Consider the following 23706-nt stretch of genomic DNA (forward strand, 5'->3'; position numbering starts at 1 on the left):
CCGAGTCTAACTTTAAAAATCCTATTAGTTAACTTAGAATACATCTAAAATATTTATACCAAAACTTAATTGTGATGCACAGCCTATTTTATTAGGTAGGTCCATTCGTAATAGTCATAAAAGTACATAAAAACTGTTTAAAATTTTTTATTCAAGAATAATTAAACCTTTTTTTTTTTATTAGAGAAGAGTATAATAGTAAATTTTATAATACACTTCATTTCGTAAAGCAGCTTTTATGTGACTTGTTTCTGCTTCTTTCTCCTGTAATGAGCAGCGTATCTGAGTCCTTCTGAGGTCTGTCCACTTCAGACAGATAAGTAGGCTAATGAGTAACTCTTTCCATACCTAATGCAGATTTCCTTTAATGATTCAGCTCTCTGCAGAGATTAGACTATACAGCAACTGTCGACACGGAGTCACTTTATCAGGTTTCAGCTGTCGGCGGATACAGGACAGAAAGCTGATGGTTAATGCTTAAATTAGGAAGAAAGGCAGAGGAAGAAGAAGGACATGGTAACTGATTTCGACAATAGCGTCTATTGATATATGTAATTTTGTTGAAAGTTCATTACACTTTTAATGTAAAAAAAGACATTAAAGGGCGAGTTCAGATATACCCGGTCCAAGACAACAGAAACTGATGCTTGGACGGTTTCCATAGACATTACACCTATGTAGATGCCAGATCCAGAAACTACACGCAACGTAGTGAGTTTTAGAGAAGCCACAGTAGTCTCTGCAGGGGAATGTGTGGCCAGTAGTGGACAGCCGTGGCCCCTACATATTCTTATCCTACTATACACGGATATTGGTATCACATTCATTTCCGCATAGCAGCTAAACCTATTTGCACCGCTGCAGCAGCTCCACCAAAAACAAATTCTGTAGCAGCTGCTGGTGCCATTGCCAAGCCCAGTGATACCAGAGCAGGAACCCCATGTATCATAAGCTGAATATTGTGTCTCCTGCAGAACTTGTCTCCTTCTGTTACCAAATATATTTTTAGCTTCTCCATCTGTTCATTGTGATCGTCCTCGTTTATCAACTGAAAAGATTTCTTGTATTTCTGTTGAAGTTCTTCAATCTTGTCAGCGACTTGAGTTCCTATTCTTAATTTCCACATTGGCTATGGAGACAATAAGAGAGGGAGCAGTGAGTGTTTCATACAGGTCCAGAGGTGGTATTAGAACTGACCCATTGGGAAACAAAATGGCTGCTTGTTTTTTAACAAACTTTGCAGGAATCAATAGTATAGTATTGGTAAATACAACAAAAATATATTATCAATGCTGCTCCTTTGGCATCTCATCTGCCCCCTGATTAAGAAAATATGTATTTTGCAATCTCTGCTGAATTCCATCTTGCTAGCAGGACAAGTAAAAGCTCACTGAGATGTCCGATTACATAGAAGTCTATGGAGAGGAGAGTGAGTCACAGCAGCTAGGTCTTCACCCACCAGGTCTGCTTGAACTGCATATTACATAGGGATAGGGTAGTCATGCTGCTAAGACATGAAGAATACAAGTCATATAGTGGTCATTTAAACATGAGACTGATCTGAAGTTGTTGAAAACCCTTTAAGGTTCTAGTACAGTGGCCCTTATTTTGTAAAACACTAAGGAAGCACAAATTTGACAGTCTTTTTGGGGTAGAGTGACACATAAATGATTCATACTCAGCCCGTGTCCTACACAACTCCTTACACCAAATTGAAGGGAAATGCCCATAGGGTACTGTCACTCTTTTCCCTATGAAGGGTAGTGGAAGAGGAAAGGAGGGTGGTCACTGGGGGTTCCAAAATCTTACCCAGTTAGAGAGAAAGTTTTGAAATTCTTCCTTAATTTCTTGCATGTTCTCCATGTTCTTTGCCATCTTAAGCATCTGGAGGAGACAGTAAATTGGCACAAGTGTTGTATACAGTAAGATCTGTGATATCACCTCATTCTGTAATGACATCCATTTTTTTTATTAAAGGACATCTAGCAACAGGATGAAGGATTGTAAACCAAGCACACTGACATACTGGTGTGTGTCCTCTCTGGCAGGATATGCTCTTCTTTTAGCTCCTTGTCCTTGCCCTTGTTTTTACAAAAAAAAAGTTTTTAAAATTATGCAAATTGATAATCGTTAATTATGCACAACTAATACCTTGCCCCCTCCGTCACTGGGGCGGAAAGGGAGGAGGAGGGCAGTAAGCCTGCACTAAGGTGTGCATACTTTAGAGATGACAGAGTATATAGCACCCAGGCTCATTTGCATAATTTTAACCACCTACCCGCCGATGCCCTTTTTCGATTTGTGTAAGGGTTTGTTTTTTGTGTGCATCCAATTGTACTTCCTAGCGGCAGTATTTAATTTTCCATGCCATGTACTGGGAAGCAGGAAAAAAAATTCCAAATGCAAAAAACGGAGAAACGCAGAAAATGGAAAAACGCTTATGCATCATTTTGTGGGCTTTGTTTTTACGGCTTTAACTGTCTGCTCCAAATGACAGCTTCACTTTATTTTCAAGTCATTTTGATTATGGGGATACCAAATATATACAGGTTTTATTTGGATTTAATAGGTTTGAAAAAAATTAAAAACTTTTGTACAAAAAAAAAGTCTTAATTTTGCTTTATTCTAATAACTTTTTCATACTTTGGCGCATGGAGCTATGTAAGGTGTCATTTTTTTGCGGGACATCATGATGTTCTCATTACTACCATTTTGGGGACTTTATGATATTTGAATAACAATTTTTTATGTGGTGTTTCATATATATTCGGGCGCTATTTTCCATTACAGGGTTCACCGCCGGGAATAACCATTTTTATATATTGATAGATAGGACTTTTTGGGACACGGCAATACCTAATATGTTAAGGATTTTTATTGTTTATTTATTTTTAAATAATAAATAATTTTAGGCAAAGGGGGAGGGTTTAAACTTTTTTTTTAATTTAACTTTTTTAACTACCGGTAACATTTTTTTACTGTATTTTTTTTTTCTACTGTTTTCAAGACTCTTTAACCCCAGGAAGTCTGATCACTTATACAATATACAGCAACACTAAAGTATTGCAGTATATTGTCAATTCACTGTATATGTAAAAAGAGCCTGCTTTTCCAGAGCCTGCTATGACAGCCACGGAAACTTAATTTAGGGTCCTGGCTGTCATAAAAACAGAGCGATGCCCACCAATTAGATCGGGTTGGCGATCGGAGCCAAGCCCATGGTCGCCATTGTCAGCACCGAATGCGAGTGTAAGTCGTTGGCGTTAGCTACATAGTGCAGCCAACACCCGCTGTGTACGGAGAGGGCTCAGAGGTTTTTTTTTGTAAGAGGGCTTGTATTTTCAGCACTATTTAGGTTAGATATTATACCATTAATTAACAAAGTAAAGCGACCAGCACTTTCCTGCTGCAGACCTACACGGGTCATCACTGCTTGAGGGCCCCCTTGCCTTTGCCATTCTGTAGAGGGTGACCTCCATGTTTGTGCACTTCTCCTTCTTTCCAAAGTGTTTTGCCTCGTTGTATACATCCATGTGCACTAATTATTTAGGCGGCCAGACTGACAGAGTTAAAGAGCCAATGTCCCACAAGGCACTGCTTGAAGTAGTCTCTATTTAGTGACAGCTGACCCATGCAAGGTAAGAGACATACAAGCAGGGAAGTGGTCAGTGGACAGGCTGAGGTCAGGACAGCTAGACTTTCTCTGCAGTCAGTGGACAAGCTGAGGTCAGGACAGCTAGACTTTCTCTGCAGTCAGTGGACAAGCTGAGGTCAGGACAGCTAGACTTTCTCTGCAGTCAGTGGACAAGCTGAGGTCAGGACAGCTAGACTTTCTCTGCAGTCAGTGGACAAGCTGAGGTCAGGACAGCTAGACTTTCTCTGCAGTCAGTGGACAAGCTGAGGTCAGGACAGCTAGACTTTCTCTGCAGTCAGTGGACAAGCTGAGGTCAGGACAGCTAGACTTTCTCTGCAGTCAGTGGACAAGCTGAGGTCAGGACAGCTAGACTTTCTCTGCAGTCAGTGGACAAGCTGAGGTCAGGACAGCTAGACTTCCTCTGCCATATGTCAGGACAGGCGGGACATGTCAATATGGTAAATTATGAAATGAGCATGGCCAGGTAACACATTCAGAGGTGAAAAGTGGATAATATGGACAAACTATGGTAAACACCTTTTTAGATCAGTAGAAACTAGGTAGCTTTCCATGAACAATTTCCAAGGTCAGTTACTGCCTCCGTGTGGGACTACTGTCCTGCTCTGTAATCATGTTATAGTACAGGATAGTAGTCCCACAGGAAGGGAGTGACTTGCAGCACCATAAATGACTATGATGCTGTAATTTTGGGTCTTTGTAAAGTTGAAATACCAGTCCATATTTGATGGACTCAAAAACACCCATATCAAGCAGGCCTTATGGTAAAGAGACTCCTACCTCCTAACCCTTTCACCAGGCACAGTAGTGATGGCTTGTGCAAAAACAAATTGGGTCTAATGGTCCAAAAAGTTCTATGATACCAAAATACAGATTTTTCAAATGTTTTCAACTACCCTATGTGGGTGAATGCACGTATACACATATTATATACACATATTACTGTCCTATATCTCACCTCTAATGGATTGGAGATATTGCACTTCATTTCATTTATGTGACTCACGGACAACTGCAAAAAAAAAAAGAACATAGATTTTAATCATTTTCTATTTATTGTAACCTTAATGAAGCATTATAGAATATGACCTTGTAAAGTATCATCATCACCATCTTCATTGTCATCTTCTGCCATCACTTTCACCCGATCTCACCCTCATTCATTTCTCCCATCCTCAGGTTGGGAGCTTAGCTCAGTTCCAGAAGTCTAAGCCATCTTAAGCAATAGTCTTGTATCTGCAATTTTTGTATGAATTTTGTATTTTTATGTGTGCAGGCATAACTAATTCCCTACTGTTTTCTGGAGACTCCCTGACTCCTTCTCTGTCTTCTCCCACCCTCTTGTTAACACCTGGTAGTTCTAACTAATTTCTCTGGGGTGAATAAATTGTAGACTTAAGGTTTCCAGTGCATCCTTTTAAGTGCATCTATAAGTGCACAACAGAATTAGACCAGAATTAAAACAGAAGTGAACAAAAGGAGGTGGGCGGCTCCCCCCACCCCCTGCCCTGCGACACCAGCTTGGCATTCAGTACCCAGCTAATCATCAGCAGCATCAGTCACATGACTTGATGTAACAGAGCGCCAGAACTGGAACCCAAAAGCAACAGTCATGGCGTCATCGAAGCACCTGAAATGTAAGTAATCACAACCAGTACCTTACCGGAAGTCAGAAGGAACACTGTACACAGGGCTCCAATGTTAGCCAGTATCAGGTAGCTTAAGTGCCGTTACTTGCCAAAAGTGTCTCTTCTGCCAAACCAATAGCAGCACACCACACTAATCACCGTTAGTGCCGCAGCAGCCCCCCTACTGTAGTACCCCCCTACGCATGTCTGTCTAGCTTGTGTCTATTTGTTATTGTCACTATTGTATTTTGTACTGTCATTGTTTGGCCTTATGTAATGTGGTCTTGTTAACCTGTACTGTGCTGTAACTGTTTGTTTGCAACTAAGGAACTACGCGCCTCTCGTAGTGTATGTATGTAACTGTAACGTTAAGCCTGTCTCTGTGTGTAACAACTGCCGGAACACTATGTACAAAACAATAAAGAACTGTCATATCATCATATCATATTGTATTGTATCATATATTATTGTAATGACAATGATGGATGGTATGCCATATGTACGATAGATTTATGTGGAGTAAGGAGATATGGCCTATACCCCCTACAGTATTTTAATGTCTTTTTAATGGGAAAATGATATGGTTTTTTTGCTGTGAGTAATAGATATCCATCATACAAACCATCATCATCTGGAGCATCTCACTACATGTGAATGTATACTGATCAGAAGCCGATCCAATGCTCTGCAGGATTCTGTCCACTACTCCAGACAGATATGTGCGGAAGTTGTCATGAAATTCTTTATTCATATCTGGGGAACAAATGTAAAATGACAAATAAAACATGCAGTCATGAGATGAAAACATTTTTTAGGTTTACATATCAGGTCATTCAGTAATTTAAAAAAGAAGGTTCTTAGAAGGTCCAAAAATTTGTTAAATCCAACTGCAGATAAAGAAGTCCCTCTGACCACAAATTCCAGGTACAAACCTGGAATATAAGTCAGTTTTTTCACAGTCCTGCTGCTACTAACAAACAGTACCCCTGTTTGTTAGTAGCAGCAGGACTGTGAAAAAACTGACTCAACAGGCTGAACTGTATGAAAATTGTTCTCCTCAATTTTTTGGGGGTCTGATACTTATGCTACTAGACCCAAGATGACTTCATAGATCAGAAAAAGGAAGAAGGTCCTGTTCAGACTTGCTTTGAAGGGTCCAGAAAGGGTCTGCCATATAGAAATGTATTGTGTGTCGACACTCATGTATGAGAATTTGAGGCTCCTCTCTTTATAATCTGTACAGGGTAGTATCACACTTGGTGGTTGATTTAGGGAACTATGAGTACCGCAGAAGACTTGGGCCTTGAGGGGCCGCCCAGTTCCCCTATGTCATAGTCCACTACACACAGCTCTCCAGGGCTGCTACATAGAACTGCTGATAGACTGCCTATAAGCTGTAGCTCCTGGTCCATGTTCTCTGAGCATTGAATGATCTGATCCTGGAGTCAATTTGCACGGTCCTTTACGCCTTGGAGAATTGTTAAGTTCCTTGCCTTTATGCCATGTGTGAATTATCTTTCTCATGGATAATCATGGAAATCAAATTTTTTTGTAATCACAGATGGGTTGTAAAGCAACATTACAGGCGGTCCCCTACTTAAGGACACCCGACTTACAGACAACCCATAGTTATAGACGGACCCCTCTGCCCACTGTGACCTCTGGTGAAGCTCTCTGGATGCTTTACTATAGTCCCAGACTGCAATGATCAGCTGTGAGGTGTCTGTAATGAAGCTTTATTGATAATTCTTGGTCCAATTACACCAAAAATTTTGAAACTCCAATTGTCACTGGGGCAAAAGAAAAAAAATTGTCTAGAACTTCCATTATAAAATATACAGTTTCGACTTACATACAAATTCAACTTAAGAACAAACCTCCAGACCCTATCTTGTATGTAACCCGGGGACTGCCTGTACTTGTGTATGTATTCCTTTTATAACAGAGTAGAAAACTGACAAAACTGCTTTTATAGAGGTTGGTCACACTTACTGATAATCAATTAATCAAGAACATTTGATCAGCAGCATCTGGCTACTACTTACAGATTTCAAGGGGTGTTCCCATTTCAGCAAATTAATGTTATTGTTTGTATAGTGATAAGTTATACAATTTTTCCAATAGACTTTCTGTATCAATTCCTCATGGTTTTCCAGATCTCTGCTTGCTGTCATTCCATAGAACCTCCAGTGGACAGAAACCTGACCATGGTCACACAGGTGCACGGCTCGTTATATCACACAGCTCTGATTACTCTCTATGATGCTAACTAGCCGTGCACCTGTGTGACCATGGTCAGATCTCTATCCACTGGAAGTAACATAGAAGCTTTCTATGGAATGACAGCAAGGGGGAATGACAGCAAGCAGAGATCTAGAAAACCATGAGGAATTGATACAGAAAGTATATTGGAAAATTGTATAACTTTAAATGATACAAACAATAATATTAATTTGCTGTAATGAGAATACCCCTTTAATACCTGCGGAAGCAGTAAGGACTAGTTCACACAGCAATGTGATCTAGGTCAAATCCTGGGTCATTATCTGATGTCTAATGCAGGTTTTGACCAACATGCCATAAAATCTAAACAGGGTCTGGAGTTTAATGTGTGATATTTATCTTTGTGTGTTTTTTTCCAGTATTTTTGCTTCACCATTTATTCAATGGGAGAGCTATTTTTCCAAAAGTGTATTTTGTCATGTGCTGCCACTTTATTTCAAGATGCTCTAAGGGTCAGGATTTTTATTGTATTCTGAATGGTTTCACAATATTTAAACCAATTAAAAGGAAGTTTACCTGTCTTAGCGGCAGCAGGACATTGTTTAAAAAAATTATTATTTATATTCCAAGATTGTAGCTGGACTTGTATGGTCTAAACTCAGATGCCCTTTCAAGTATGTGCTTTTCTTTACATTAAAAAAAACCCAAATAAATATACCAATTACATTACCTTTAAGTCTTCCGGTCTCCTTGCTAGTGATATCACTGCCTGGATGTGGCATCAAGAAGCAGTTGATAGAACCCTGATCAACGATGTTTAAAAACTTGCAGTTCTTGTATTTGTTCTTTGTCTTCTATTAAGTAAAACATAGAACAACATATAAACCTATCTTATATGTTTTCAATGACAAAAATGAAATAATACACATAGATAGAAATGTTGGATTGTTGCAAAACTCAGGAATATAATATATGTACATATTATAATATAATAATATATATTATAATATACTATAGTAGTATTCAAAAACGTTCCTGACAGGGGCGGATTAGGACTGCCACGGGCCCTGGGCTGTATGAATACTATAGCCCATCCAGGTCTGGAGTCACTTCCTACATATGGTACCAGAATCAGCTTCTTGAAGAATGGAGGATGTGTCCCTTCCACCGGCTTTCAATCTGCAGTTTCAGGACCTTTATAGGACCATCAAAGGTCCTGCCATGGCTCTTGTGTACATGTTTATTGACAGAAGGAAGCGATGTAGGAGGATTTCATGGGTGAAGGCCCTTCTGAGTATAAAATTTGGTGGGTGGTTTGGGTGACCATGGGCCCCCTGGAAAGCATGGGCCCCAGGCAACTGCCCAAGCCTCCAATAATAATAATAAGTTGTTGATTGCTTTTTACGAGCCGGTACAAATGGGTGTATTATTTTATGGGGCATGTGCCTAGGGTCCATGTTTGTCTGTGGAGGAATCTAGTAAATTTTAAAAAAAATAGTAAGAAAGGTGTCACATATAATTGGTGCAAGGATGGACGTATGGGAAACTGTGTTACTCCATCGTGTACATAAAAAATGTAATCGGATGTTAACAAATCAATCTCACACCCTCTATAAATTGTTACAGTCGTGGAGAAGTAGCTTTAGTGATCGGTTCATCTGTCAGGATCAAGGGGTAGTGGACCCACTGAACTACCAGGAGTGATGACCACCTGGGAGTGGAGTCTAAGTGGCACTCGGTTTTCACCAGAGCAGGTTGGACTTGCTGTGGCGTGGTACCACCAGGTTGCACCACAAGCGTGACGTTGCTCGCGGTGGTGGCCAAGGCGAGGTACAGAGTCAGCAGGCAAAATCAGAGTCGTCAGGCAGCACAGGATCGTAGTCAGGGACGTAGCAGAAAGTCAGGACAGGCAGCAGAGAATCGAAGTCAGGAACGTAGCAGGAGGTCACAATGGGTAATACACAGACAGTCAGGGAATGCTTTCTCAATGGCATAAGGGCACAAAGATCCGGCAGGGGATACAGGAAGGGGCTGTCATTTTACAGGGCAGGCGGGCAGCCAGTGCCAATCATCGGCACACTGGCCATTTAAATCTTGCTGAGCCAGGGCACGCGTGCTCCAGGAGGCAGGAGCCCGGCCCTGGAGCGAGGGGGGGTGAGATCCGATGCAGCCGGTTACCAGGGGCACAGGGTGGCACATGGGTGCACCTGCGACCCGGGACATGGGTCGCAGGAGCACCCATGACAGTAGCCCCCCCCGCCTGAAGAAACCACTGAAGAAGATCATGGTGCAGGATGTTGTCCTCAGGCTCCCAAGACCTCTCCTCCGGCCCAAACCCCTTCCAGTCGACAAGAAAGAACCGCTTCTCTCTAACTGGCTTCATATCCAGTACCTGTTTTACGTCGGTGGAATCTGTCTCAGGAGCAGGAAGTGGTAGCTGCTAGGAGAAGCGATTCAGGATGACAGGTTTTAGAAGGGAGATGTGGAGCAATGTCGGGAGGAAGACAAAGCTCATAGGCTAATGGGTTGATGTGCTTCAGTACCTCAATTGGACCCAGGAAACGAGGACCGAGTTTGTAGCTGGGAATCTTCAGCCGGACATACCTGGAGGACAGCCACACTTTATCCCCAGGAGAGAAGATCGTTTTTTGGTTCGAGCAGACGCCTGAAATAGGGAAAGGTGAGTCTGCTCCCAGATGGACTTAAGATCTTGAATCAACTCCACGGCAGATGGCACAGGAAGACTAAGAGGTGGGTGTTGTCCATAAACATTGAAGAAGGGAGAGGAGCCGGCAGATTCAGAGTCCAAGGAATTGTAGGAAAATTCTGACAACAGGAACAGGGTGGACCAGAATTTTTGCATGGGCAGAGATGCTCTTAATATTTGTATGTTTTTTAATGTGTTAAATACATAGTTCTTGTATGTATATTGTGTGTTCTTGTATGTATTATGTGTTTTATATCGGATTGTGACAAAATCTTTTTCATCAGGGAATAATAAATTGTTGTTATTATTATTATTATTATAATTCACTACTGGTTCTTGATTTCTTTAAATACCATAAAACTTTATTGGGTTTCTTGTAAAATGATGCACAAATTTGGCTGCTGATTCATCTTCCATCTCACAGCAGAAAGATCAATATGATACAACTAGTTCTGCTAGCACCCACCTACTGCCCAGTCTTTCCTCTCCCACTTGTAGCAGTGTCAAAGTTAAAAGATAATGGGGCACATATACTTACCCAGCCGCTGGAGTTCACTGAAAGTGCATAGTCCGACGATAATGCATTGTGCATTGTGATTAATTATGATTAATAAATGCAGGATAAGAAAATCAGACAGCAATAGGAGGGACAGATGAAAAGGTACATGAATGTTTGTGGTCTGTAACCCTGGAAATAGGGACAGTCTTTTGCTAGTCTCTGAACTCTTCCAAGTTTTGTATTATTTAACATCAAACAAAAGGATGTGAACATGTAAATTTAATGCAATGATAAATTATTATTAAATTGCAAACCTCAATTTCCCTGTTGAGATAGGATTCGGCATCATCTTCTGTACATTTCTCCGGGTCATACCAATTCCGAATCAAGAAATCAAAGGACTGTAATAAAAAAGGAAAAAAGATTAAAATTAAAATGTAAAATTGGATTTTCAATTGCTGTCAGTTTGCTGATATTTTCTACACTTCTACAGATCAAGGACTGGAGAGAGCAGGACTGCCAGGACTTTTATTTTTGTTATAGTGTCAGCCTAGCTCAACAAGCTTTTTAGTTTTGCTAATGCTAATATCCTACTTTTATCTCTTTTGTTATTTTTATCCTAATTCATTTAACCCAGAAATCTGCGAGAGGGATACAATCATGTCCTTCCGGCATGAGTTGGAGGCGAGTAAGATTATTATTATTACATATGATCTGGTGACAATTTATAGGTTGAGATGAACGGACACAAACTCCCCATTAAGATTCGGGGTTTGGGGGCACCCCACATGACACGGACACATTACCATATTGGCTGCCGAACATTCAATGTTAACACCCAAAGCAGTTAGCTGTAGCTTTGATTAGCCAGGAATGTTCCCTTGGCCAATCACAGCCATGGCTAGTAATTAGGGGTGTTAATTACCAGCTGTATGTTTGGGGCATACTGGATGCACCCAAACCTGAAGGGAAGTTCAGGTCCGCTCACTATATTTATAGGCTTATGGTAGATCCCTTGACTTTGGATTGTTCATTGATATTTAACTATGGCTCCGGTTCCTGGCTTTCCTACCATAACATTCTAAATAGTTGCAATGTTGGTGTCATGGGTGCCCCCGCGACCCATGTCCCTCCCTCTGCAGCTCCTGTCTCTGCTTCCTCGGCCGTGCGCATGCGTCCCTGACTCCTAGGGCACGTGTGCGCCGGCTTCAGAACATTTAAAGGGCCTATGCGCCATTAATTGGCGCTGGCCATTACCTGGAATACCATTTAAGCCTGCCTCTCCCTGTTGGAATTTACAATAAAACCTACTATACCTTTAAATTCTGCAGTTTTTCATTGTCCATTCCATAGCAGTAAATCTGGAAAATAAGATAAAAGATCACTATAGCATTCACCTCGTCTTGTGCTCTGTCATGTGCTGGTCCTAAGAAGCCACTGAATGGCTTTGCCCATCCTATCTCTGCCCCCACCATGTTTTTCCCAAATTCCTGGAAGTCCTTTTTAAAGCACAACTCCAATATTTTATTTTTATACCTCTTGTAATATAGAACTTACTTTGGCCTATTCATCAAGTAGCTGCTTCCCCTGGCTGTGCTGATAAGCTCTGTTATACCCTATTGTAAACAGCTCTACGGACTCAAAGGTGAGGGGGGCTGCTGCTTCCTGCTCCCTCTGGAGGGAAGAGGGGGAGGTCATGCTCTCTGAGTGTAGTGGAGAGAGGGGGCAGTCTAAATTTAATTCAGCTTCAGGGCAGATACAGAAAGAGGTTAGTGTCCACCCACTTCACTGCTGGCGAAAAAGAATTTGACAAGTAGCTTCAGAACACAAAATGCCATAACTACGGAAAGAAAAAGGTGAGCAGCACAAGATGGTTCTGTTTGTTTCAAAGGGGGGAAATATTTGATTATTTGGTAAAAATAATTATGATATAGGAGTTATGTTATAGGAGTTAAGTAATGACAAACAAGTAAAAATTATATTAACTGTATACATATTTTTCTCACCTCTAAGCAGTCCATATCTGTCTCGTTTATGTTTGAATTCACATTAAACACCTAAAACAATAAAAAAGTAAGACATGTGAAGAACATGTTAGGGTATTTGGGGTTGTTACAATTTTAATGGATTGGCAGGTTCATTTAATATAAGATTCACATATAACATAGTTTAGAAACTATTTATGAGGTATGTCCTCATGCTTTTTCGTAGAGCTCTCATCATTGAGAGCTGCACAGTCCCACAGCTATGCTCTGAGTAACTGCTAATGTTGTCAACCAGAAGTCTTCTACAGCTTTTACTCAGAGCAGAGGGAGGAGGTTGTGGAGAAAGTTAAAAGAACAGAAGTCTTAACTTTGAGGTCTTAACTTTGTCTATGTTATATTTTTGTGTACAGATTTAACAACTTTTATAACTTAAATGTAAAACCTTAAAGAGAATCTGTCAGATCTTTTACACAGAACTATCAAAATTACAATAAAAGGTCAAATGGGAGGTGTCTATGTAAGAAACAGTCACTAAGGCAGTGATCCAACCCTGCCATTTAATTGTCAGGTAGCCACTGGTTACTGATGTGGGTACAGATGAGCTGCCATTTCCTTTACGTGAGGGGTAAACTGGATTTTGGAAAGGGAGTAGCATAATTTTTATTGGTTTTCTATGAATTTTTGAACCTTTAAAAATAAATCATGTAGACAATCCCTTTAATAATGGGTGCCACCATTGAAATAATAGAGGCTACTTACAAGGTGTGAGCTGAGTTTCAATGTTAACATACACATCTTTATGTTGGCTTTTCTTTCACCTTCCATATCCATGGAGCCTTCAGTGTCCAGCAGAAATACAGCTACCTGCAGGGATAGGGGTGGAAGAGGTGCCTGTCATTAGTGGTAGTGATGGGAAAAAGCAGGTTCTGGGTTAAAAGATAGCCTTAAATAAAGAGGACAATAAAAAAAACCTAATTTACAAAATGTAAGCTCCAAATCCAGATATCTGGAAGGTTCCTAAATTTGGGATATCTGAGGTTAAGCCACAGCAGCATCTCCAGGGAACAAGTAGAAAGTGACATATCACAATATCCATCTACCTAATATTTGGGATATATCAAGAGTGGGTCGACCTGAATAGAAATCCTCTCATGGTCTGGCCAGTATCTTCTACCACATGGTCCTGGTGAAGCACTGGAAAAACTAAGCAGATAACTAAGGATGAAGAAGCCAGTCAACTCTAGGATATGTGATCAATGGACAACCTCTTATGTATTTCAAGCTAATTCCAGCTCCAGGTCTTCAAGGGCAACAACTATGAAGCCAGTGATCGTGTGGATTTGTTTTGGAAGGGGTTCAACAGGTCCTACAGCAGATGTGAGGAGGCCAAAACTGGCAATTGTCCTACAGCAGATGTGAGGAGGCCAAAACTGGCAATTGTCCTACAGCAGATGTGAGGAGGCCAAAACTGGAAATTGTCCTACAGCAGATGTGAGGAGGCCAAAACTGGTAATTGTCCTACAGCAGATGTGAGGAGGCCAAAACTGGCAATTGTCCTACAGCAGATGTGAGGAGGCCAAAACTGGCAATTGTCCTACAGCAGATGTGAGGAGGCCAAAACTGGCAATTGTCCTACAGCAGATGTGAGGAGGCCAAAACTGGCAATTGTCCTACAGCAGATGTGAGGAGGCCAAAACTGGCAATTGTCCTACAGCAGATGTGAGGAGGCCAAAACTGGTAATTGTCCTACAGCAGATGTGAGGAGGCCAAAACTGGTAATTGCTGAGAAGCGAGCCTGTTCCCTTTACTTAACTCCATTACTAAAGTAAGGTTCAAAAACATCAAATTCATGTGGGAAGGGCTCTTGCAGTTTTCTTAACTCTATTACCTTCTGTCCATTGCGCTCTAAAATAAAGGGTTTACTCCAGATCCAGATCCCATTAGTAACTTTCTCTGTGCCAGGCTTCCAAGGAAACCCCTCCAGGATCTCATCTTCTGCTCCAAGAGAAAATTTCTCAAATGTCTCCTACAAAGTGAAATAAAAATGAATGGATATAGCATCTTTGAACACATATATGTCTATATATACAGTGGGGGAAATAAGTAGTTGATCCTATCTACAAAGATTGGAGAGGTAATTGTAGGTGCACTTCAACTATAAGAGACAGAATCTACAGAACATATATCATTTCTATACATTTGTTGTTTTAAGAGATAACATTAGACAATGGTATGACCATGCAATAAACTAGAACCTACTTATAAAAGGAGATTAATTGCTTTTTATCATTAGCATTACTGATTATACTCACTTTTAAAAGAATATAAAAGTATCCCTGCCTCCCTGCCAGCAAACTGGATTGAGTCACAGGGGTGTCTGTTACAAGGCTGCAATCATCATCATTATCTGCTCTCTGCTCTGCTAGCTCTCTCACTCCCTCCTCCCTCCCTCATGCAGCCATTAGCTGAGCCTGTGCTCCAAAATAATCTCTGTCAGTTCATGTCTTCAGAAGGGAGGGGGAAGGAAAAGGCAGACAGCAAAACAGGGAGGAGATGAGGATAATGATCACACCAGGGACTCCAACGACCCTGTGAAATGATGCACTTTTTAAAGTGAATGGTAGCAGTAATGTTAATGATAAACGCACATTGGGAAATAGAATTAAAAAGACTATGGGAACTTGTCATTAGAGGAAAATGTAAGATCCTGATTCCTTTTAATCCTTACAACCTCTCACTAAAATGACTATATGCACATGGCATAGCTAAAAAAGTGAAGGCCCATTTTGGACCATTGGAGTTGGAATTATTTGCAGCAAATTTTTTCTTTGGCTTATTAACGACTACTGTGCATATTAACTACTACTGAATGTTTATATGTTTGTTTGCTTGTTGCCTGACTCAGACTGTTTTATTACTACTCTCAGTTTTTTGTAATTTCTTTGAGATGTTGTGACTTTGGACTAGCTGACATGACTTCTTATGTGCATTACTATTTATCGGACAAAATAAATTTCTCCTCTTCTCCCTTGCAGAGTCACTCAGGGTCTGTTTTTTCACTTGTTCCAGATAGTGGGTTCCCCTTATCAGGATAGTTCATGCATCGTAGAGAGGGCATACATCTCTACGGACATTGCATTGTCACCAATGCCCATGTCTGACAGCTGGTGCCAAGTCTGGTGCTGGGTGTGCGTTTTGCTGGACTGGTTCTCACAATATCATTACATTTCATTTTTATTTGCATTCTAAATAAATGGAATTTGAACTTTTACATTTTTATTACATTTTTTTTACAATTTGTTTTGATTGTTATAACTGCAATACAAGTGACTGTCATGGGCCCTGGGCTGTATGATCTGTCTGGAATCACTTCCTACATAGGGTAGGAGAATCACGCTTCTTGGGGAATGGAATATTTATTGCTTCTGACTGCTTTCAATCAGTGGTTTCAGGACCTTCAAAGGAAAATATGTACAAGGATTTCATGGGTGATGGTCCTTCTCAGTATATAATATGTGTGGTTTGGATGGCCCCCTAGAAGACTTGGGCTCCAGACTACCGCCCAGTACTGCCTGTATTATAATCCACTTTTAAGTGTACTGCAATGTATTACCAATATAGTGGATCTGACCCTGATCCATCTCCATACAGCCTTCAACGACAATTGGGCACATTTACTTACCCATCCCGTCGCAATCACCGCCGTGCGTTGTCCGCCGAGGATTCGGGTCTGCCGCAATTCCTTAAGATCGTGCGTCCAATTTCCTGCATGTGTCGCTTCCCTGCTGAGGTGCGCCGGAGTTCACTTTCTTCTTCCCGGTGTATGTGAGTGCTGATCTTTGCGACACAATTTGCTTTTTAAATTCCGCGGTTTGTCCGAATCAGTCGGGTTGTCCGACGTCCACGCACCCCGATTTGTGTCGTATGAACCCGGCGCTGATGCACAACAATCCGATCGCGTGCGCCAAAAACCCGGGCCAATTAAGCACAAAACTAAAAAAAAAAAAGGGAAACCCAACGAAAATGCAGCGTTCGGACCCTTAGTAAATGTGCCCCAATGTGTTATACTATCCTAAGCAAAAGCCATCGATATTGTTATTTTTATCTTTTCATATTTTTGCATCACTTGAAGAACAAACAGTATTTGAAGATAAGGTGTAGTTTTTGCTTCTCAATAGCAGAACAATAAAGTGAAGCTCCTGGGCCCTAATGCAAAATTTGTGAGAGAACCTCCACCTCAGGAACCTTGTACCATTGTAGTCTCTCCATCATCTGTAGAAACCTCCTCTAGATCCTCTCACCTGGCTATGAAGGGCTTTCATCATGTAGTTCAGAAGGAAGGATTTCCCTGTACGCCTCTCCCCAATCACACTTATCAGGTAGACCGGGTACTCCAAAATCCTTTCATGGAGGAAACATCTGTACAGGACGCTCTCCTGAAGATCTAGCTGCCCACTTTCATCAACACTGACCAGCTGCAAGGGCTGAAGAAGTAAGGAGAATGTTAGTTGTCAGAACTTACTGTACTTTATTAAAGAATCAAAAACTCACTTTGTATGTAATTTCTATAACATAAACTATTGGTTTAAAACGATTAGGTCCTGTTTTGCTTGGCCAATTCCCTTTAAAAATATATATTTGTCAATTTTTTGTTGAAGGGTAATTTTATTTCCCATGTCAGCAGGGTTATTTCTGCCCCATAGAAATCTGACCTCCGCTTTTTCTTGGCTGACGCATAATGGACACCTGTATCCGGATTGATCGGCCCGATATCTAGAGTAGCAGTGGTGGCATATGTTGTGTCCGCAGGGGATACTGAGGAGCTCATTTTTCTCTTCGTTACAACGAGGACAGGTAAAATTGTGTTCCCTGTAGGAAGATATAAATTTGTAATTAGTAATTATAAATTTTTAAAAGATTTTTTAAGTCACTTATGGCTCTTCTTCCTCCATTTATCAACTCATTTGTCAACACAGTAGGATTCAACAACTTTATTAGCTGGGAATGTGCTCAAAGCCTTTGTCGCTCCCCTTTCCCATTCCTATTACTAACATATTTTAAAATCTACAAATTTTTGATCACTTTTTATTCAGATTCTTAAGGCAGAAACTAAGGTTCAACCAACAACCCCTGCCCGTACTGTGCAAACCGGTAGGGGACAACTGGATGACTCTGAGAGTCGCCATTTAAAAGGAAATGTGGAATTGATTTTTTTTTATCTTTTTATAGATTGGCCATTGGCCAATTGTGTCATCCCCTCATCCTCATAGACTGTAAGCTCTTGTGTCACCCCCTTATCCTCATAGACTGTAAGCTCTTGTATCACCCTCTACTCCTCATAGACTGTAAGCTCTTATGTCACCCCTCATCCTTATAGACTGTAAGCTCTTGTGTCACCCCCTCATCCTCATAGACTGTAAGCTCTTGTGTCACCCCTCATCCTCATAGACTGTAAGCTCTTGTGTCACCCCCTCATCCTCATAGACTGTAAGCTCTTGTGTCACCCTCTACTCCTCATAGACTGTAAGCTCTTATGTCACCCCTCATCCTTATAGACTGTAAGCTCTTGTGTCACCCCCTCATCCTCATAGACTGTAAGCTCTTGTGTCACCCCTCATCCTCATAGACTGTAAGCTCTTGTGTCACCCCCTCATCCTCATAGACTGTAAGCTCTTGTGTCACCCCTCATCCTCATAGACTGTAAGCTCTTGTGTCACCCCCTCATCCTCATAGACTGTAAGCTCTTGTGTCACCCCCTCATCCTCATAGACTGTAAGCTCTTGTGTCACCCCCTCATCCTTATAGACTGTAAGCTCTTGTGTCACCCCCTCATCCTCATAGACTGTAAGCTCTTGTGTCAGACCCTCACCCTCATAGACTGTAAGCTCTTGTCTCACCCCTTATCCTCATAGACTGTAAGCTCTTGTGTCACCCCCTCATCCTCATAGACTGTAAGCTCTTGTGTCACACCCTCATCCTCATATACGGTAAGCTTTTGTGTCACCCCTCATACTTATAGATTGTAAGCTCCTGTGTCCCCCCCTCATCCTCATAGACTGTAAGCTCTTGTATCACCCTCTACTCCTCATAGACTGTAAGCTCTTATGTCACCCCTCATCCTCATAGACTGTAAGCTCTTGTGCCACCCCCTCATCCTTATAGACTGTAAGCTCTTGTGTCACCCCTCATCCTCATAGACTGTAACCTCTTGTGTCACCCTCTACTCCTCATAGACTGTAAGCTCTTGTGTCACCCCTTCATCCTCATAGACTGTAAGCTCTTATGTCACCCCCTCATCCTTATAGACTGTAAGCTCTTGTGTCACCCCCTCATCCTCATAGACTGTAAGCTCTTGTGTCAGACCCTCACCCTCATAGACTGTAAGCTCTTGTGTCACCCCTCATCCTCATAGACTGTAAGCTCTTGTGTCACCCCTCATACTTATAGACTGTAAGCTGCTGTGTCACCCCCTCATCCTCATAGACTGTAAGCTCTTGTGTCACCCCCTCATCCTCATAGACTGTAAGGTCTTGTGTCACCCCTCAGCCTCATAGACTGTAAGCTCTTGTGTCACCCCTCATCCTCATAGACTGTAAGCTCTTGTGTCACCCCCTCATCCTCATAGACTGTAAGCTCTTGTGTCACCCCCTCATCCTCATAGACTGTAAGCTCTTGTGTCACCCCCTCTTCCTCATAGACTGTAAGCTCGTGTCACCCCTCATCCTTATAGACTGTAAGCTCTTGTGTCACCTCCTCATCCTCATAGACTGTAAGCTCTTGTGTCACCCCCCTCATCCTCATAAACTGTAAGTTCTTGTGTCACCCCCTCATCCTTATAGACTGTAAGCTCTTGTGTCACCCCTCATCCTCATAGTCTGTAAGCTCTTGTGTCACCCCCTCATCCTCATAGACTGTAAGCTCTTGTGTCACCCCCCTCATCCTCATAGACTGTAAGCTCTTGTGTCACCCCCTTATCCTCATAGACTGTAAGCTCTTGTGTCACCCCTCATCCTCATAGTCTGTAAGCTCTTGTGTCTCCCCCTCATCCTCATAGACTGTAAGCTCTTGTGTCACCCCCTCATCCTCATGGACTGTAAGCTCTTGTGTCACCCCTCATCCTCATAGACTGTAAGCTCTTGTGATCAGGGCCCTCACTCCTATTGTTCCATATGACTGTTTGTACTCTGTAATGTAATATTATATTTGTATATGCCTCCTATGATTTGTAAAGCTACGGAATATGATGGAGTTATAGAAATAAAGATTATTGTTATAAGGTGCAGAGAGCCGTGTAGTGAGGCCGACAGGCGTAATGTGATGACATCATCCTGTCTGTAGACAACACAGCGGTACATAGCAACAGCAGTTAGGAGAGAGGAGAAGCTGCTGAAGGGGGGCAGGCGATACCTGATGTTTATTATTTTTTAATTGCCTTGCAAAGGAGAGGGGGCCACAGTATGAGGCGGTGGTTAAGAAAGGGGAACCACAATATAAGAGGAAGGTGAAGATTCACAACATGAGGGGGGTTAGGAAGGGGCCCACAATATAAGAGGAAGGCGAGGGGTCAACATATGAGGGCAGATAAAAGGGGGCTGAGGGGTCAAGACAAAAGGGGTGCCACAACATAAGAGGGAGGTGAAGAGCCACAATAAGAGGGGAAGCAATGTGGTGGGCCGAAAGTATGAGGAGGAGATGAGGCAGCACAATATGATGGGGCAGCAATGTGATGGGGTCACAATATGAAGGAGACCACAATAATAGAGGGACAGAAATATGATAGGTCCATAATATGTGCGGGGCATGAGAGGGGACCCATAATATGAGGAGCAGATAGATGAGAAATATGTATAGTTCAATTAAGGGACAGGTTAGGCCTTATCCATTAATCCCCACACCAGAATATCTACTTAAAGGCTTCGCACTAGCGAAGTGTAAGTGTGCCTCATTGGCTTCAGCACAACTTTGAGACAACGCCCAGGCAGCCATGCCCAGAAAGACGTGAGAAGGTAGAACATCCATCTTGTTCCACTCCTGGTCATAACTGAGGAGCGATTGAGGCTGAGGACCATTATATGAGGGGTGTACCCTTACACAATTACACACATGATTATCTGGGTAGCATTCAACCTGACAGATGGTCCCGGAGCTGGTTCAGAACCAATCAAAAGGGGACTATCACAGAAAGAGGGATACAAAATCCTTGGGGAACCCCCTCACTGATATTATCCTGTCCCATTCCATATACAGTACATACAGTCTGGGGGAAGATTTTATCAAATTACATCAGGTGCCCATAGCACCATCTACATTTCAGAAGAACACTTCTGTTTTTAACACATACCTAATAAAAGTGAAGACAAACAAGTTAAACCTATACACTGACACTTTGCCCCATTCTCCACCTCCCAATAACTAACATTTTTTTTTCAGACAAACATAACACACATGAATGGTGCATATTATTTGGGGGCAATGTAGATATAATAATGGAATGAACTCTGGGGGGTAGGATTCACCTTGTGGGGTAAATTATATAGAAACTGCTCTGCCCCCATCCCCCTCTTTCTTCATGTACCCCATTGATCTGGTTCCTATCACTTAGGCTATATTCACATGACTGTATGGGGGATGTATATACGGCCGACATATATATGTCTCCCATAGACGGAAATGGGCGCACTGCGCGGTATGGGAGCATTGTGCTCCCATACCGCGTGTCCCTCCTCCTCTCCGGCGCCGACGTGTGCCTGTCTCGCTACGGTACGGCGGGCACATGTCGTGTGAATGTAGCCTTACAGGCACCATAAAGTACAGGATAAAGTACAGTTTCAAAGGGGTGTAGTATCTGGATTTGAACTATTATTCTAAATACCCAAAATGTATGACCACTCCCCCAAAAAACAAGCCCTACTCATAGCACTAGCTCTGGAAAAGGCTTTTTATTATGTCAGACAATTGGCATTGTACACCTTTACTAATTTTTTTGACTCTAGTAATAATTTGGACGATCTAAACCTCAACCAATTCTTTGTCATCTATTGAAAACAAACCTCACTGCCCTGGATTCCCCCCACCATCTGATAATAATGGTATAATAAACCAGTCTCCGTCTCTTACCTTTCATTATTTGTGTTTCTATCTCTTTCCAAATTATAGAAAATTGTAAATGTTGGCTTTGAATCTTGATTCATGTTGTTTTCAGGTAATAATCCGTCTTTTCCTTAGGGCTTGGCAGAAGTTGTGGAAGCGCAGTGTTTCTCAGCTGGTTGCCAGTCTCCTGTTGTTTTTGATATGGAAACTCCTCCTCTCCTGGTTCTGAGGATCGGGAATAGAAACTGAAACCAATTTTTTTTTTTTTTTTTTGGAAGATTTCCCTGAGCAGCTTCTATTAATGACATTATAAGGAGCGGCTACTAAGTGTAGTAAAGAACTGTGCCTTCACATACCAGGGATGGGCTGAAGTCCCTGCATCTTCATTATATACAGATACAAGAGATGGGAGATATTAATATTTTATTTAATTCTTCTTATTATCTAGAGTTGGTTCCGCCACATTTACCTGCGATTAGAATCAGTGGTGCAGAATCCAAACCCATCGCAAAAACCATTTTATCCTGTAAGTCTTAAATGCAAAAATATATATATCACTGCTGGGAATCCAGCTGCAGCTAACACTAGTTATATGTCATTCCACAGTTAAATAGTTCTTGATGGGAGTATGAAATTTTAATTTTTTAATGAGGTGTATGGCCAATTTTAACACATATCCCCATACAAAAAAATCCGATATGCAGAATGTGAGTAGAAATCTTGTGCTATGCTATATATACCCATATATTCAAGATAGAATTATTAGTACAGTGCTGTGCCCATTTATACCAGATAGGAGTATAAATGGGCACATTTATACCATACATTTATGCCCATTTATACCAGATAGGAGTATAAATGGGCACATTTATACCATACATTTATGCCCATTTATACCAGATAGGAGTAGTAGTACTGTGCTGTTCCCCTATATACAGGATAGGAGTAGTAGCACTGTGCTGTGTCCATATATACAGGATAGGAGTAATGGTAATGTGCTGTGTCCATATATACAGGATAGGAGTAGTGTTAATGTGCTGTGTCCATATATACAGTATGAGAGTAGTAGTACTGTGCTGTGCACATATATACAGGATAGGAGTAGTAGTACTGTGCTGTGCCCATATATACAGGATAGGAGTAGTACTGTGCTGTGTCCATATATACAGGATAGGAGTAGTGGTAATGTGCTGTGTCCATATATACAGTATGAGAGTAGTAGTACTGTGCTGTGCACATATATACAGGATAGGAGTAGTAGTACTGTGCTGTGCTTATATATAAAGTATAAGAGTAGTTGTACTGTTATGTGCCCATATATACAGGATAGGAGTAGTGGTAATGTGCTGTGTCCATATATACAGTATGAGAGTAGTAGTACTGTGCTGTGCACATATATACAGGATAAGAGTAATAGTACTGTGCTGTGCTCATATATACAGGATAGGAGTAGTAGTACTGTGCTGTGCTTATATATAAAGTATAAGAGTAGTTGTACTGTTATGTGCCCATATATACAGGATAGGAGTAGTGGTAATGTGCTGTGTCCATATATACAGTATGAGAGTAGTAGTACTGTGCTGTGCACATATATACAGGATAAGAGTAATAGTACTGTGCTGTGCTTATTTATACAGTAGTAGTACTGTCTGTATCTTCATATACAGATGTTTTCTACTGTACCCATATTGTGTTTGTACCCATACTTACAGAATATCAGTTCTTTGATGTGCCCATAAATATATAGGATAGAAGTTGACAAACACAATCCCGCAGAACACATACACACTGCACGCAGCTTTATCCTGTATCCTGAGAACGCAGGTAGAGTTGAACTTGGGACTTACCAGGTCCCTCCTACTGTCACTGGTTCAGGTGCAGCTCACCCTTTACCCTATGGTTAAAGCGGTCCCGAAAGTGAT

General features: G+C 41.5%; 1 protein-coding gene across 1 annotated transcript; it reads right to left on the reverse strand.

Annotated features, from left to right (window-relative positions):
- Nucleotides 1–132: 132 nt before the first annotated feature.
- On the reverse strand, nt 133–23602 carry LOC140127986 (RING finger protein 112-like). Its single transcript, XM_072149282.1, has 14 exons — nt 23495–23602; nt 21812–22029; nt 17407–17563; nt 16996–17178; nt 14583–14720; nt 13454–13558; nt 12716–12766; nt 12026–12070; nt 11024–11110; nt 8234–8357; nt 5903–6033; nt 4611–4664; nt 1810–1884; nt 133–1129 (listed from the first exon to the last, which is right to left on the reverse strand). The coding sequence occupies exons 2-14, from the start codon at nt 21883–21885 to the stop codon at nt 824–826; spliced, it is 1530 nt and encodes a 509-aa protein (XP_072005383.1). The 5' UTR covers nt 21886–22029; nt 23495–23602; the 3' UTR covers nt 133–823.
- Nucleotides 23603–23706: the final 104 nt, after the last annotated feature.

The sequence above is a fragment of the Engystomops pustulosus genome, chromosome 4 (assembly GCF_040894005.1).
Source record: "Engystomops pustulosus chromosome 4, aEngPut4.maternal, whole genome shotgun sequence".
Taxonomy (NCBI): domain Eukaryota; kingdom Metazoa; phylum Chordata; class Amphibia; order Anura; family Leptodactylidae; genus Engystomops; species Engystomops pustulosus.

What these genes read in the sequence shown, in the direction of transcription:
- LOC140127986 (XM_072149282.1), bottom strand. Translation starts at nt 21,885, where the DNA reads ATGAATCAAGATTCAAAGCCAACATTTACAATTTTCTATAATTTGGAA. An exon ending in AAAAACTGCAGAATTTAAAG is followed by an intron (nt 11,111 to 12,025) that starts GTATAGTAGGTT and finishes TTTTTATTACAG; the next exon opens with TCCTTTGATTTCTTGATTCG. An exon ending in ATATCTCCAATCCATTAGAG is followed by an intron (nt 1,885 to 4,610) that starts GTGAGATATAGG and finishes TGTCTCCTCCAG; the next exon opens with ATGCTTAAGATGGCAAAGAA.